This window comes from Hyla sarda, chromosome 6 (assembly GCF_029499605.1).
Source record: "Hyla sarda isolate aHylSar1 chromosome 6, aHylSar1.hap1, whole genome shotgun sequence".
In the NCBI taxonomy this organism is placed as follows: domain Eukaryota; kingdom Metazoa; phylum Chordata; class Amphibia; order Anura; family Hylidae; genus Hyla; species Hyla sarda.
The window spans coordinates 262,047,265-262,062,340 of NC_079194.1; the positions used below are offsets into that span (position 1 = coordinate 262,047,265).

General features: G+C 42.6%; 1 protein-coding gene across 1 annotated transcript in view; it reads right to left on the reverse strand.

Moving 5' to 3' along the window:
* Nucleotides 1–1,673: 1,673 nt before the first annotated feature.
* The window catches only part of PRDX5 (peroxiredoxin 5), a 41,934-nt gene continuing 28,531 nt past the window's right edge, over nucleotides 1,674–15,076 (reverse strand). Inside the window, exons 4-6 of the mRNA XM_056527153.1 lie at nucleotides 6,625–6,663; nucleotides 5,822–5,886; nucleotides 1,674–1,908 (exon numbers count right to left, since the gene is read on the reverse strand). Of these exons, the coding sequence (XP_056383128.1) occupies nucleotides 1,803–1,908; nucleotides 5,822–5,886; nucleotides 6,625–6,663 (210 nt within the window). The 3' untranslated portion in view covers nucleotides 1,674–1,802. The remainder of the gene's footprint in view (nucleotides 1,909–5,821; nucleotides 5,887–6,624; nucleotides 6,664–15,076) is intronic.

Sequence of the window (15,076 nt, forward strand, 5' to 3'; positions counted from 1 at the left end):
ATACTATAATTCATGTTACAAAATTGTAAATTATAGCAAAAATCTCCAACAGCACTTACCGTATATTGTAGTGCATGGACAATCAAAGATGTATTCTCATAAATCTGGGGCATCTTACTCCATTTTCAGATGAGCACGTAAAATGTCAGCCGTACCTTTATTTAACATGGTATTTTAATTTACAATTTTGACATGTCTGTCTCAGAAATAGCAGCCAGCGAAAACAGTGGAGAGACAGAAGTCATCACTAGAGGAGGCCCTAAAGAGCGAGGTGGGTATTTTTTTTCATTGCAACCCCAGCAATATATAAAAAAAAAAAATGTATACTGAATATCCCTTACATCAAGCTTATCCAAGAGTCTAGACATTTCAAAACGTAACCAAAAATTTTTCAGTGTCTCAGTCTAAGTTTACGCTGTTTAAGAATTAGGCGGTTTTAATAAACCTGGGCCATGTATATCAAAATCATAGGGTTAACTATAGGGTTTTAGTTGCAACATATTAATGTGGATTCCTATATACAAAAATAAAACAGGTGCTCTGTAGATCTAAAAGCGTTTTCTTCTATTACACCTTACATTGTGGCCGGAAGGGAACGTGCAATCGGGCCAGCACAGGGCCCCCCATTTAAAGAGGTTATCCAGGGAAAAAAAATGTTTTATATATCAACTGGCTCCAGAAAGTTAAACAGATTTGTAAATTACTTCTACTAAAAAATCTTAATCCTTTCAGTACTTATGAGCTTCTGAAGTTAATGTTGTTCTTTTCTGTCTAAGTGCTCTCTGATGACACGTGTCTCGGGAACCGCCCAGTTTAGAAGCAAATCCCCATAGCAAACCTCTTCTAAACTGGGAGGTTCCCGAGCCAGTTGATATAGAAATGGATAACCCCTTTAACTGTCTAGATGCCAGTCTTTATTGGCCCCTGCACACAGGGGGTTTAGCAGCTAAGTCCAGCTGCTGACACCTGTTCTCTGTCTAACACAGTTGGCATTTGCCGTAAATGGAGTGGAATCAGCTCCTGATCCTACCGCTATATTGACCTAACGTTTTACATTACTATATATCAAGTAGTAGGAGTATATCAAGGGCGTTAAAGGGGTATTTTCATTTCACAAAGTTATCCACAAAACAGGGGATAACTAGCAGATCAGTGGGGATCAGACCACTGGGAATTTCACCAATCACAAGAAAATGGGCAGAAATAGAGCGTACTTGTGGCCAGCGCTCCATTCATTTCCTATGGGGTTCACACAGAGCTTTTTGTTCAGTCCTTCCTTTTTAATTTACTATTCCTTTTGAATCCACTTCTGGCTTTGGTTAAAAAAAAACTGATTGACAGAAAACACTGAAAAGACCAGCCTTATAAGCGGCACATTGTAAGTGCAGTTTTTCATTTTAGCCAAAGCTATGGGTAGAGCTAAAAAAAAAAACTGAAAAATCTTTAACAGGGCCGAGTAATAGAAAAATTTGAGCTTCCCGCTGAATCAATGAGAACAATCTGCAATAAATCTTCAGAGCATAAACACAAAAACTACCATGCTGCAGATATAAAAGCAAAGGCCAATTTCTGTAAAGATTATTTGTGAGGGTTTTTTGTGTGTGTGGATGAGATATTTCAGACCTCTGCTCTGGTGAGGTATGGTGCATGGAAATGACACAAGAGGCGGTACATTTTAGGTAGAAGTATTGTCTTTATTATGTATTATGGCCTGTTACACCAATGATAAAGACACTGATAATTCTAGAATGCTACTCAGTATTATCCCAAGTAGCTGAAGATAAGTAACCCCATGTGTAACCTTACAACTGAGATGTTATATTCCCAGCCAGACTGCATGTCAGACCAGTCCCATCTTCTTCTACATTAACGGCTTTCACCTTTCCACCTTCAACAATAAGAGAAAACCTAAGGAGATAGGAAAAGTAACATAAGCGGTCTTTTAAGACTAGGCAAAAACAATTAAAATGTTAATAGGTTGTAATCCAAAAAAAAAAAAAAAAAACAGTTACTGTTGTGTTGTTTCTACAGCCCCTTTGCAGACCTAGGTCTCTTCACGGTAACAATAATCCTGCAGTCATACTGCCCTCCTCCTCCTTCCCTTTACTTTTTAGGGCCCATGGGGTAGCTTTAAGAAAAGCTGTGCAGAGAAATGTGACCAGTTTTCCATAGTAATCAGATTGCTTATTTTTCAGAGGCCTTATTAAAAATTAAGAAGAGATCTGATTGGTTGCTTTGGGAAACTGGTCCCCTTTTTCTCTGCACAGGTGTTAATAAATCTCCCCCATTGTCTGCATAGGAGCTGCAGATCCAGAACTAAGGGAAATGTCTAGTATTATCCATCACACTGCTGTCATTTTAGAGTCTTTGAACAAATAAAAAAAAAAAAAACAACAACTATTAGTAAAGGTGGACGGTTTATCTTAGGCTAGGTTCAAATCTGCATTGTAGCTCTGTTCAGGGACCATAAAAGTCAATGGGATCAGTCAGGACCCATTCGTTGTGCAACAGACCATTCGGCTCAGTCTTTTGTGTCAAAAATGGAGTCTGCGATGGAGCTGATGTGAACCTAGCCTTAGCTGGGGAGAGGCTGCTTATAACTACATTCTCACTACTGCTATAAGTGTCTAGGAGAACTTAAAGGGGTATTCCAGGCCAAAACTTTTTTTTTTTTTTTATATCAACTGGCTCCGGAAAGTTAAATAGATTTGTAAATTACTTCTATTAAAAAAATCTTAATCCTTCCAATAGTTATTAGCTTCTGAAGTTGAGTTGTTGTTTTCTGTATAAATTATATATATAAATAAATATAAAAAGGTTTTGCCTGGAATACCCCTTTAATGTTTCTAACTAGACGATCACTAACTAACGACGCAGCCCATTTTGGCCTTAAAGGGGTTCTCCGGTGCTTAGACATCTTATCCCCTATCCAAAGGATAGGGGATAAGATGCCTGATCGAGAGTCTCCCGCCCCTGGGGACCCCCGTGATCTTGCACGCAGCGCCCTGTTTGTAATCAGTCCCCGGATCGTGTTCGCTCCGGGACTGATTACCGGCGACTACAGGGCGGGCGGCGTGTGACGTCACGCCCCCGCCCCATGTCTCGCTTCGTCCCTCAATGCAAGCCTACAGGAGGGGGCGTGACAGCTATCACGCCCCCTCCCGTAGGCTTGCATTGAGGGGCGGAGCGTGACATCACACGGGGGGGAGGGGGGGCGTGACGTCACACGCTGCCGCCCTGTAGTCGCCGGTTATCAGTCCCGGAGCGAACACGCTTCGTGGACTGATTACAAACGGGGTGCCGCGTGCAAGATCACAGGGGTCCCCAGCGGCGGGACTCTCGCGATCAGGCATCTTATCCTTTGGATAGGGGATAAGATGTCTAAGCACCGGAGTACCCCTTTAAGGACCAGGCCAATTCTATTATTTTATTGTTGCATTTTTGTTTTTTCCTCTTCGCCTTCTAAAATCCATAACTTTTTTTTAGATTTCCATCCACAGACCCATATGAGGGCTTGTTTTTTGCGCAACCAATTGTACTTTGTAATGATGCCTCTCATTTTACCATAAAAAGTATGGCCCAAAAAAATTTTTGTGAGGGAAGATTAAAACCGCAATTTTGAAAAATATTGGAGGGTTTCATTTTACACGCTGTAACTTTACAGTAAAAATTACACGTTTTCTTTATTCTGTGGGCCAAAGCAGTACAATAAAAGAAAAGTATATAATTATGGGTATCATTTTAATCGTATTGATTAAAATGATACCCATGATTATATACTTTTCTTTTATTGTACTGCTTTTAAAAAATCTCAAACTTTTTTGCAAAATCAGTATGTTTAAAATTGCTCTATTTTGACCACCTATAACTTTTTCATTTTTTGTATGCGGCGATGTGTGAGGGCTCATTTTTTGCACCATGTCCTGTATATTTTTTAGTACCACTTTTGTGTATATGTGGCTATTTGATTGCTTTTTATAATTTTCTGTGAATGTGATGTGACCAAAAAAAAAAAAGCAATTTTGGACTTTAGTAATTTTTATTGGGGGAGGGGATTTTTCTATTTTTTTTTTTTTACTTTTAATTTTTAACTCATTATGTACCCATAGGGGGACTATCTATAGCAACCATTAGATTGTTAATACTGTTCAGTGCTATGCATAGGCATAGCACTGATCAGTATTATCAGCGATCTTCTGCTCTGGTCTGCTGGGAGGCAGACCAGAGCAGAAGACCCCAGGAGAGCAGTGGAGGCAGGTGAGGGTACCTCTGGCCGCCATCTTAGCTCATCTGATTCCCCCCTGGCCGTGCCACGGTGGATCAGATCATCCATTTCAATAGCCACACTGCCGCGATCTGTATGGATCTCAGCATCTGCGGGGTTAATGGCGGAAATCAGCGCAATCGCTGATGTCCGCCATTACCAACGGGTCCCCGTCTGCTGATTGCTCGAGGTTATGCACAGGACGTAAATGTTTGTCCTGGTGCGCCAAGTACCAGTTAATGAGGACGTACATTTATGTCCATTGTAGTTAAAGGAAAACTGTCAGCTTGTTCACCCACATACACTGGGTTATAGTGTGGGTGAACAGGCTGACAGTTTTCCTTTGACGACAGTGGATGTAAATGTACGTCCTGATGTGCTGGTTCAGTGAATCGCCCAGTGGGGGCGGAGCTTAGTGACTCCACTTCACTAGGATGTGGAGTCATAGACAATGAATATGTAAATTAAGCATAAAGCCCCGCTCCTACTGCGCAATTCACTGAATTTAGCAGTGGATCTTCTGGGGTACATATCTCAGGACCTACTGGACATATTTAAGTAAGTGAACCCTCATTGGACTCCTGTCCCACACTATAACCCAGTGTATAAGGTTTAGTGTGGGTGAATGGGCTGACAGTTTTCCTTTAAGGGGTTAATTGGTTCCATTTTAACTTAAAACCATAATTCTATGTAACTAACTATGTAACCATGTAATTGGTTTAAGTATAAGTAGATTACTACACATAAAACAAGTCATTACATATAAAAGTCCTGTACAGTACACACAGTGTCCCAAAAAAGTTAAATAGAGCTGCCGTCACCTGAGTTCAAAGGAGCAGCTAATCCTGGCACAAATAAGCCTTTATTATCCACCCACGGTAGAAGGACATAGCTCTGAAATGATCGTAGGGTGGACGCTTTCCTATTGCCAGTGCTGTTTATGTGGGTATTGCTGCTGTTTTGTTGTTCTATGTCATTATTGCACTTTTGTTTGGCAGATGCCACAACCAATATGCACTTTATTTGTATGTGAGATGTATCAATACTGCTGGCATGCCCTCTATTCACTTTACTCATTGTACTATATCATGTGATTTACTTTGTACTATCTCCATTTCAGTTGCTCTCATCCCTGATTTTATCCTTTTTACTGTGTGATATTTGCCATGTCTAAAGGCTTTATATTTTTGCACACCCTTTGTCTGCTGCAGTGCTTCTTTGTAGGTTGTGTGTGTTTATAACTGCGGACGGCAGCATACTTATAGGTCCTATATAGTCTATACAGGGTTACAATAGGGGTTAATTTCCCCACCCTAGGTTACTGTCTCCCTCATAGCTTGGGGTTTGATTGCATACATTGGTATTATCCATATCTGCACCATATACCCACCATCCGTGTGTTTGGTTTTGACAGATAAAGAGTAGTACAGAATATGTAGTACCTCCCTGTACTGTAGGAAGGCGCTACTAGACAACTAGTCAGTTGTTTTACCAGTGAAATGTCATTGTAGGTTGAATGACCACTGTATGTATTTTCTCAGCTCCAGTCGGGCTCACCTTTTGCAACGCTTATTTCCAAAGAGATCTTCTAGCTCCTTCTTGTCCAGCACTAATCCAGCAGCCTGGGAACACAATATAAAGAGTGAACCACTAGCCTACTCCTGCCACAGCTAGCCAGAAGAGAACAGATCAATGCAAGAAAACACTGAATGCACATAAGGTTCATGTGCATTCAACAGATTTACATAACACCATTATACAAATAAAATGCACATCTAGCTAAAGAGGCAGTCCATCAATTAGCAGCATACCAATGGGATATTCCACCCGTGGGTTCTCTACTCATTTTAACAGATGTAGGTAATTCCACTTCAGGTTTATGTCCATCCATGTAGTACATAGACAACAAGTCCACCAGGGCAAGAGCCACTGCTTGTAAATGGTCCCCCATCTTGATTTACAGAAGGAGTTCCCCTTCTATCTAGTTCCCATGCAAGGTAAGGCAAACAGACAGTAGTTGTCCCGATAGGACGAGCCCTTTAGAGGGCATAAAACCAAACCAAGTATAAAAGGCATCATAATAAGTTTTCCTACCATGTCTGTGTTTTGTGAACTGACCTAAGTACTGGAAAAAAATCTATATTTTAATCCACCACATTGGGTATACTAATGAACACTAAGTAGTCATGGAGGCCGGGAGCAAAGCACATTACAATTCGCTTCCTCTGGGTCATTTGATTTTAATTCCCAGTGCTCAAGCCTCCATTATATACTGTACACGCACTGGTTAGATAGCAGTCATAACTACAGACATTGCTCTAGTTATTTATAGGTCGCAATTCAAGATACATTGCAATTACCTTGGCAAAGTCTCCACATGGGTCAGCTAACATCCGGACCTACAACAGAATTACATTATTCATCAGTGGATCAAGTATACTGTACATAAACATTTCTAGCTTTACTTGTTCAGATGGGCATTTTCTTAAATGTGGTTCCAAATGACTGCAGAAACAAGCTGCAATAACAAAACATGGCTGATGATTGACTCCTGTAGTATATGACCTCCGTTGTTTAAGAAAACTAAACCAAAACAAGAAACATAGGCTGCGATATTCAGAGACATATACTGTGTGCATAGGAGTTTTACTTTAAGGCTGGGTTCACACTGTGGAATCTCCAGGCAGAATTTCTGCTGGATATCAAGACTGTGGCACTAGGACCGCGCAGACTGTATTGCCATTCCCATAGACGGCAATGCATTTCTGAGCAGATCTCTCAAAAGAGCCACCCAGAAATGCATTGCCGTCTATGGGGGCGGCAATGCAGTCTACTCTTTCCTAGCGCAGTCTGCCGGATATCCTGCGGAAATTCCACAATCCTGTGTGAACCTGGCCTTAATGTCAATAGGATCCAACTGTATAAGTACCCGGTTACAATCTCCCTGTATGCCTGAATTGTATGTTACGAACTGAAATGCATATACAATGCATTTGGAAAGTCTTCAGACCTTTTCACTTTTTCACATTTTGTTATGTTGCGGACTTATATTAAATAAATGAAAAAATTCCATGACTCCCCCCTTTCAATAACCCATAATGACACCATGAAAACAGAATGTTACAAATCTTTGTTAGGGCTCGTTCACATTACTGCCCATGTTAATAAATGCCCATTATTAATCTGGTTGATAATTTTTCAAACGGGTTGCAAACAGCTGTAAAAGAATCACATTGATGTCAATGGGATTTTTTTTTACAATCCTTTATCACCCATTTGCTTCCTCTTCAGTTTCTTTTTTACAGGGAAAAGATGCTGCATGCTGTATTTTCTCTCGTCAAAAATAACGGAATAGAAACGGATATTATATATTTAACATTGAAGTCTGAGTAATGGATTGAAAATGGATGTGCCTTTAATGTCTCCGTTTGCACCCATTTTTTCTAATCCGTTTTTGATCCGTCCTATTGAAGGCAACAGAAAATTGCATTAGACTTGTCAGTAAAAGCAGAAAAAGAAAGAGACCACTGTCTTACTCCGCAGAAGTGGCCAAAATCATAAAAAAAAAAAAAAAAGCTAGCATTTAGTAATTATAAGACAACCCAGAGCAATGAAGATAGGGAAATCTACAAGACTAGGCAGAAAGAGGCCAAGCAAGTTAAGAACTTTTAAAAGCGCAGGCAGAAGAAAAACTAGCTCAGTCTGTGAAAAAAAAGGGATAAGACATTCTTCAGATATATAAATGAAAAAAGGAAATTAAAACAAGGAATAACTAAATTAAAAACAAAGGAAGGAAGGTATGTAGAAGAGAATAAAGGGCTAGCCAACTGCCTTAAAGGGGTATTCCAGGCAAAAAACATATATATATATATATATATATATATATATATATCAACTGGCTCCAGAAAGTTAAACAGATTTGTAAATTACTTAAAAAATTCTTAATCCTTTCAGTACTTATGAGCTTCTGAAGTTAAGGTTCTTATTTTCTGTCTAAGTGCTCTCTGATGACACCTGTCTCGGGAAACGCCCAGTTTAGAAGAGGTTTGCTATGGGGATTTGCTTGCAAACTGGGCATTTCGCCGAAACAGGTGTCATCAGAAAGGACTTAGACAGAAAAGAACAACCTTAACTTCAGAAGCTCATAAGTACTGAAAGGATTAAGAATTTTTTTATAGAAGTAATTTACAAATCTGTTCAACTTTCTGGAGCCAGTTGATATATATAAAAAGTTTTTGCCTGGAATACCCCTTTAATGAATACTTCAGTTTTTACAGATGAAAAAGAAAAAGGACCTCAATTAGGGAGGAAGACTAATGAATGATTTGATGAATGTATCTTTACAGAGGAAGAGGTTCTACATTTGTTGTCTAAAGTGAAGACAAATAAGTCACAGGGGCCTGATGGGATACACCCAAAATGATTATAATTATTATAATTAATAATTATTAAAAGAGATTAGTGGTGAGCTAGCAAAACCATTAACAGATTTATTTAACCAATCACTGGTAACAAGAGTCGTCACGGAAAATTGGAAATGAGCAAATGTCGATCCCATTCACAAGAAAAGGTAGTAGGGAGGAATCAAGCAACTATAGGCCAGTAAGTCTGACATCAATATTGGGGAAATTAATGGAAACCCTGTTAAAGGATAGGATTGTGGAACATCTAAAATCCCATGGATTGCAAGATGAAAAACAACATGGGTTTACTTCAGGGAGATCATGTCAAACTAATCTTATTGATTCTTTTGACTGGATGACTAAAATAATAGATGGTAGTAGACGGACATTGCATATCTAGATTTTAGTAAGGCTTTTGACGCTGTCCCACATAGAAGACTTGTCAAACTACAGTCACGGAGCTTGGACTCCCATATTGTTGAGTGGATTAGGCAGTGGCTGAGTGATAAACAACAGAGGGTTGTAGTCAATGGAGAATATTCAGAGCAAGGTCTTGTTACCAGTGGGGTACCTCAGGGATCTGTACTGGGACCAATCTTATTTAATATCTTCATTAGTGATATTGCAAAAGGTCTCGATGGTAAGGTATGTCTTTTTGCTGATGACACAAAGATATGTAACAGGGTTGATGTTCCTGGAGGGATATGCCAAATGGAAAAGGATTTAGGCAAATTAGAAGAATGGTCAGAACTTTGGCAACTGAAATTTAATGTGGATAAGTGCAAGATAATGCACCTGGGGCGTAAAAACCCTCGGGCAGAATATAGAATATTTGACACAGTCCTGACCTCAGTATCTGAGGAAAGGGATTTAGGAGTAATTATTTCAGAAGACATAAAGGTAGGAAGACAATGTAATAGAGCAGCAGGAAACGCTAGCAGAATGCTTGGATGTATAAGGAGAGGTATAAGCAGTAGAAAGAGAGAAGTGCTCATGCCGCTGTACAGAACACTGGTAATACCTCACTTGGAGTATTGTGCGCAGTACTGGAGGCCATATCTCCAAAAGGATGTAAATATCCCAGGAGAGCAGCACAACCAGATAGTACTTCAGGTAGCTGGTGCACGCTGTGTAGGAGCCTTGGTTCGGGATCCCAATAGATAAATCCAAAGAAGCAGCAGCACACAAGGTATACGGTGCAAAAAAAGTATGTGGTTTTATTGCATCAGTGCATACAGAGCAACGTTTCTGCGACCTCCTCGTCGCCTTTCTCAAGCTTGAGAAAGGCGACGAGGAGGTCGCAGAAACGTTGCTCTGTATGCACTGATGCAATAAAACCACATACTTTTTTTGCACCGTATACCTTGTGTGCTGCTGCTTCTTTGGATTTATCCAAAAGGATGTAGATACTCTAGAGAGAGTTCAAAGAAGAGCTACTAAACCAGTACAGTGACCCCCGACCTACGATGGCCCTGACAAACGATCATTTCAACATGCGATGGCCTCTCAGAGGCCATCGCATGTTGAAGGCAGCATCAACATACATTGTATGTCGGGGCCATCACATAAACTGCTATCCGGCAGCGCAGACTGCATTAGCTGCTGCAGGATAGCTGTTTACGGTGCCCCGTGTGGTTCGGTGATGATCACTCACCTGTCCCCGCCGCTCCGGACCATCCTTTTCAGGATCCCCTGCATCGCCGTCGCTCTCCTTCGTTGTCATCACGTTGTCGCGCACACCGTCCCATCATCCAATAGGAGCGGTGTGCGCAGCAACGTGAGCAACCAAGGACAGAGCATGTAGGACCCCTTAATAATGATAATGGGGAGGTTGTCACAGGCGATCAAGAGAAGGCGGAGCTACTGAATGGGTTCTTTAGTTCTGTATACACTATGGAAGAAGGAGGAGCTGACATTGGACAGGTCAATGCTGGTAACACATCATGTAATGTACTGAACTGGCTTAATGTAGAGATGGTACAAGGTAAGTTAAGTAAAGTAAATGTAAGCAAATCTCCAGGACCTGATGGACTTAGAGAGGCAAGTTCAGTAATATCTGTACCCTTGTTCATGATATTTAGAGATTCTCTGATGTCTGGTATTGTGCCAAGGGACTGGCGCAAGGCGAATGTGGTGCCAATCTTCAAGAAGGGCTCTAGGTCTTTCCCAGGAAACTATAGACCGGTAAGTTTAACGTGCATTGTGGGTAAATTGTTTGAAGGACTTATAAGGGATTACATACAGAAATACATAGGGGATAATTGTATTATAAGTGATAACCAGCATGGGTTTACTAAGGATAGAAGTTGTCAAACCAATCTAATTTGCTTTCATGAAGAGGTGAGTAGAAGCCTTGACAGAGTAATGGCTGTGGATATAGTGTTTCTGGATTTTGCTAAAGCGTTTGATACTGTCCCTCATAGATGTCTGACAGGTAAGTTAAGGTCTTTGGGTTTGGAAACTTTAGTTTGTAACTGGATTGAACACTGGCTCATGGATCGTACCCAGAGAGTGGTGGTCAATGATTCGTACTCTGATTGGTCCCCGGTAATTAGTGGTGTACCCCAAGGTTCTTTACTGGGCCCGCTGTTGTTTAATTTATTTATCAATGATATAGAGGATGGCATTAACAGCTCTGTTTCTATCTTTGCAGATGACACCAAGCTTTGTAGCACGGTACAGTCTATAGAGGATGTGCATAAGTTACAAGATGACTTGGATAGACTAAGTGTCTGGGCATCCACTTGGCAAATGAGGTTCAATGTGGATAAATGAAAAGTTATGCATCTGGGTACTAATAACATGCATGCGTCGTATGTCTTAGGGGGGATTAAACTGGCAGAGTCACTGGTAGAGAAGGATCTGGGTGTACTTGTAGATCACAGACTACAGAATAGCATGCAATGTCAGGCTGCTGCTTCCAAAGCCGGCAAGATATTGTCATGTATAAAAAGAGGCATGGACTCGAGGGACAGGGACATAATACTCCCCCTTTATAAAGCATTTGTACGGCCTCACCTGGAATATGCTGTTCAGTTTTGGTCGCCTGTCCATAAAAGGGACACTGCGGAGCTGGAAAGGGTGCAGAGACGTGCAACTAAACTAATATGGGGCATGGAACATTTTAGCTATGAGGAGCGATTAAAGGAGTTACAATTGTTTAGTCTTGAGAAGGGACGTTTAAAGGGGGATATGATAAACGTATATAAGTATATACGAAAAATATGGAGAAAAACTGTTCCAGGTTAAACCCCCCCCCCCCCAAAGGACGAGGGGACACTCCCTCCTTCTCGAGAAGAAAAGGTTTATTCTAAAGGGGCGACACGCCTTCTTTACCATAAGAACTGTGAATTTATGGAACAGTCTACCTCAGGAACTGGTCACAGCAGGAACAATTAATAGCTTTAAAACAGGGTTAGATACATTCCTGGAACAAAATAACATTAATGCTTATGCAGAATTATAAAACTACATCCCTTCCCCTTATCCCCTTACACCCTTCCCTTCAATTCCCTGGTTGGACTTGATGGACGTATGCCTTTTTTCAACCATACTAACTATGTAACTATGACGGCGATGAAGAGCGAGGATCCCAGGAAGCCAAGATGGTCCGGAGCGGCGGGGACACCCCAGGGACGCGGCGACAGCGATGGAGGGAGACATACAGGGCAGCGGTGATGGTCCGGAGTGCCGGGGACAGGGGAGTATAACTTCATATACCGTATATACTCGAGTATAGGCCGAGTTTTTCAGCACGATTTTTCGTGCTGAAAACACCCCCCTCGGCTTATACTCGAGTGAACTCCCCCACCCGCAGTGGTCTTCAACCTGCGGACCTCCAGAGGTTTCAAAACTACAACTCCCAGCAAGCCCGGGCAGCCATCGGCTGTCCGGGCTTGCTGGGAGTTGTAGTTTTGAAACCTCCGGAGGTCCGCAGGTTGAAGACCACTGCGGCCTTCAACATCATCCAGCCCCCTCTCACCCCCTTTAGTTCTGAATACTCACCTCCGCTCGGCGCTGGTCCGGTCCTGCAGGACTGTCCGGTGAGGAGGTGGTCCGGTGGGATACTGGTTCCGGGCTGCTATCTTCACCGGGGAGGCCTCTTCTAAGCGCTTCGGGCCCGGCCTCAGAATAGTCACGTTGCCGTGACAACGACGTTCATTGCCAACGTACTCCTGCGTCATTGTCAAGGCAACGCCTCTATTCCGGGCCGGAAGCGCGGAGAAGAGGCGCCCCCGGTGAAGATAGCAGCCCGGACCACCTCCTCACCGGACAGCCCTGCAGGACCGGACCAGCGCCGAGCGGAGGTGAGTACTCAGAACTAAAGGGGGGTGAGAGGGGGCTGGATGATGTTGAAGGCCGCAGTGGTCTTCAACCTGCGGACCTCCGGAGGTTTCAAAACTACAACTCCCAGCAAGCCCGGACAGCCGATGGCTGCCCGGGCTTGCTGGGAGTTGTAGTTTTGAAACCTCTGGAGGTCCGCAGGTTGAAGACCACTGAGGGCGAATGATGAGAAGAGGATGATGAAGGGGGGGGTGTGGGGATGATGAAGGGGGGGGTGTGGGATGATAAGGGGATGATGAAGGGGGGATGTGTGGGATGATAAGGGGATGATGAAGGGGGGATGTGCGGGATGATAAGGGGATGATGAAGGGGGGGATGTGCGGGATGATAAGGGGATGATGAAGGGGGGATGTGTGGGATGATGACAAGGGGATGATGAAGGGGGGATGTGTGGGATGATAAGGGGATGATGAAGGGGGGATGTGTGGGATAAGAGGATGATGAAGGGGGGATGTGTGGGATGATGACAAGGGGATGATGATGAGGATGTTAATGACGGGTCTGGATGATGACAGGGGGGATGAGGTATTTCCCACCCTAGGCTTATACTCGAGTCAATAACTTTTCCTGGGATTTTGGGTTGAAATTAGGGGTCTCGGCTTATACTCGGGTCGGCTTATACTCGAGTATATACGGTACTTTACATTGCACGGTTCCCTCAACATCCAATGGTTTCAACTAACCATTGTTTATTTGGAACGAATTGCCATCATATGTTAAAGGGATTGCAGGATAAAAACTTACCAGGAAAGGTTAAAGGACCTTAACATGTATAGCTTGGAAGAAAGAAGAGACAGAGGGGATATGATAGAGACTTTTAAATACATAAAGGGAAGCAACACGGTAAAGGAGGAGAGCATATTTAAAAGAAGAAAAACTACAAGAGGACATAGCTTTAAATTAGAGGGGCAAAGGTTTAAAAGTAATATCAGGAAGAATCTCTGAAGTTACAGACCGGGTGAGTGCTCCATTTTTCTTACCTACCGTTAGATATATGTTTCTATTATTTAATCATGTCTGAGGAAGGGTCAGATAGACCCAGAAATGTGTTACATGTAAAGAATAAATATTTTTATTTGTATACTGTGCCAATTTGGTCCCTGGCAGAGTTTATTTTACTCCTTCTCTGATTATGGCAATCTTCCTTGTATTTGAATTGCCTGCGCTTCTAGCAGACACAGTGAGAGCAGCAGCCATCTGGGACAGAACTATCATGATCTGAGGTGGCAGGGATGGTTTATCATCCATTGAGCATTGTGCCTTGATTGAACAATTCCCTCTGATGAGTTACACCCTGTTTCCTTGGATTTTTTTTTAACGTCGAACTTTCACATTGGAGCGTTTGTTTGTTTGTATTCGAGCCTATATGCCTAGGAAGTTTGGGAGGTTAACCTTTGGCCCAGTATGATCATCACTTATCCCTGCTCACATCTGCATCGCTCCATGCTACGTAAAGTCAACACTACAACTCCCAGCATGTCCTGACAGGGAGGACATGCTGGGAGTTGTAGTGTTAACTGTACGCAGCATGTAGTGAAGCAGAGGTGAGCGGGGATAAGGGGCTGACAGTTGCGGTGACTGCAGCGGCTCTGTAGGCGCAGGCGGCTGGAGGGAGCAGAGATACTGTAAAGAAAACTATACGGCTCCTTTTATAACAAGTTCATATTTCCCACCAGAAGCCCTCATTGGTCAATCGAAGGCAACCAATGAGGGCTTTGAAAGGCAAATATGAATTTAATAGTAGTGATCTTAGCTTAGGGGAGCCGAGCAGCATGCTGCCCGCTTTTCTGGCTTTTAAGTTATGATGGCAGTGGGCAGGGCTGTCATCAGGGTAGGAATGGAGGGCCTGCTGTCAGGGGCCCAGACAAAAACTAAGATTAGGGGGCCCAGCCAGACAGCCATGCTCTTTTTATTATTTTATTTTTTTTCTTTAACAACTTAAAGACACAGGGTGTACAGGTACGCCCTGACGTCCTGGTACTTAAGGACACAGGGCGTAACTGTACACCTGTGGGAATTCCGGTCCCCTGCTCGCTGGGCGGGGACTGGACCGGGATGGCTGCTG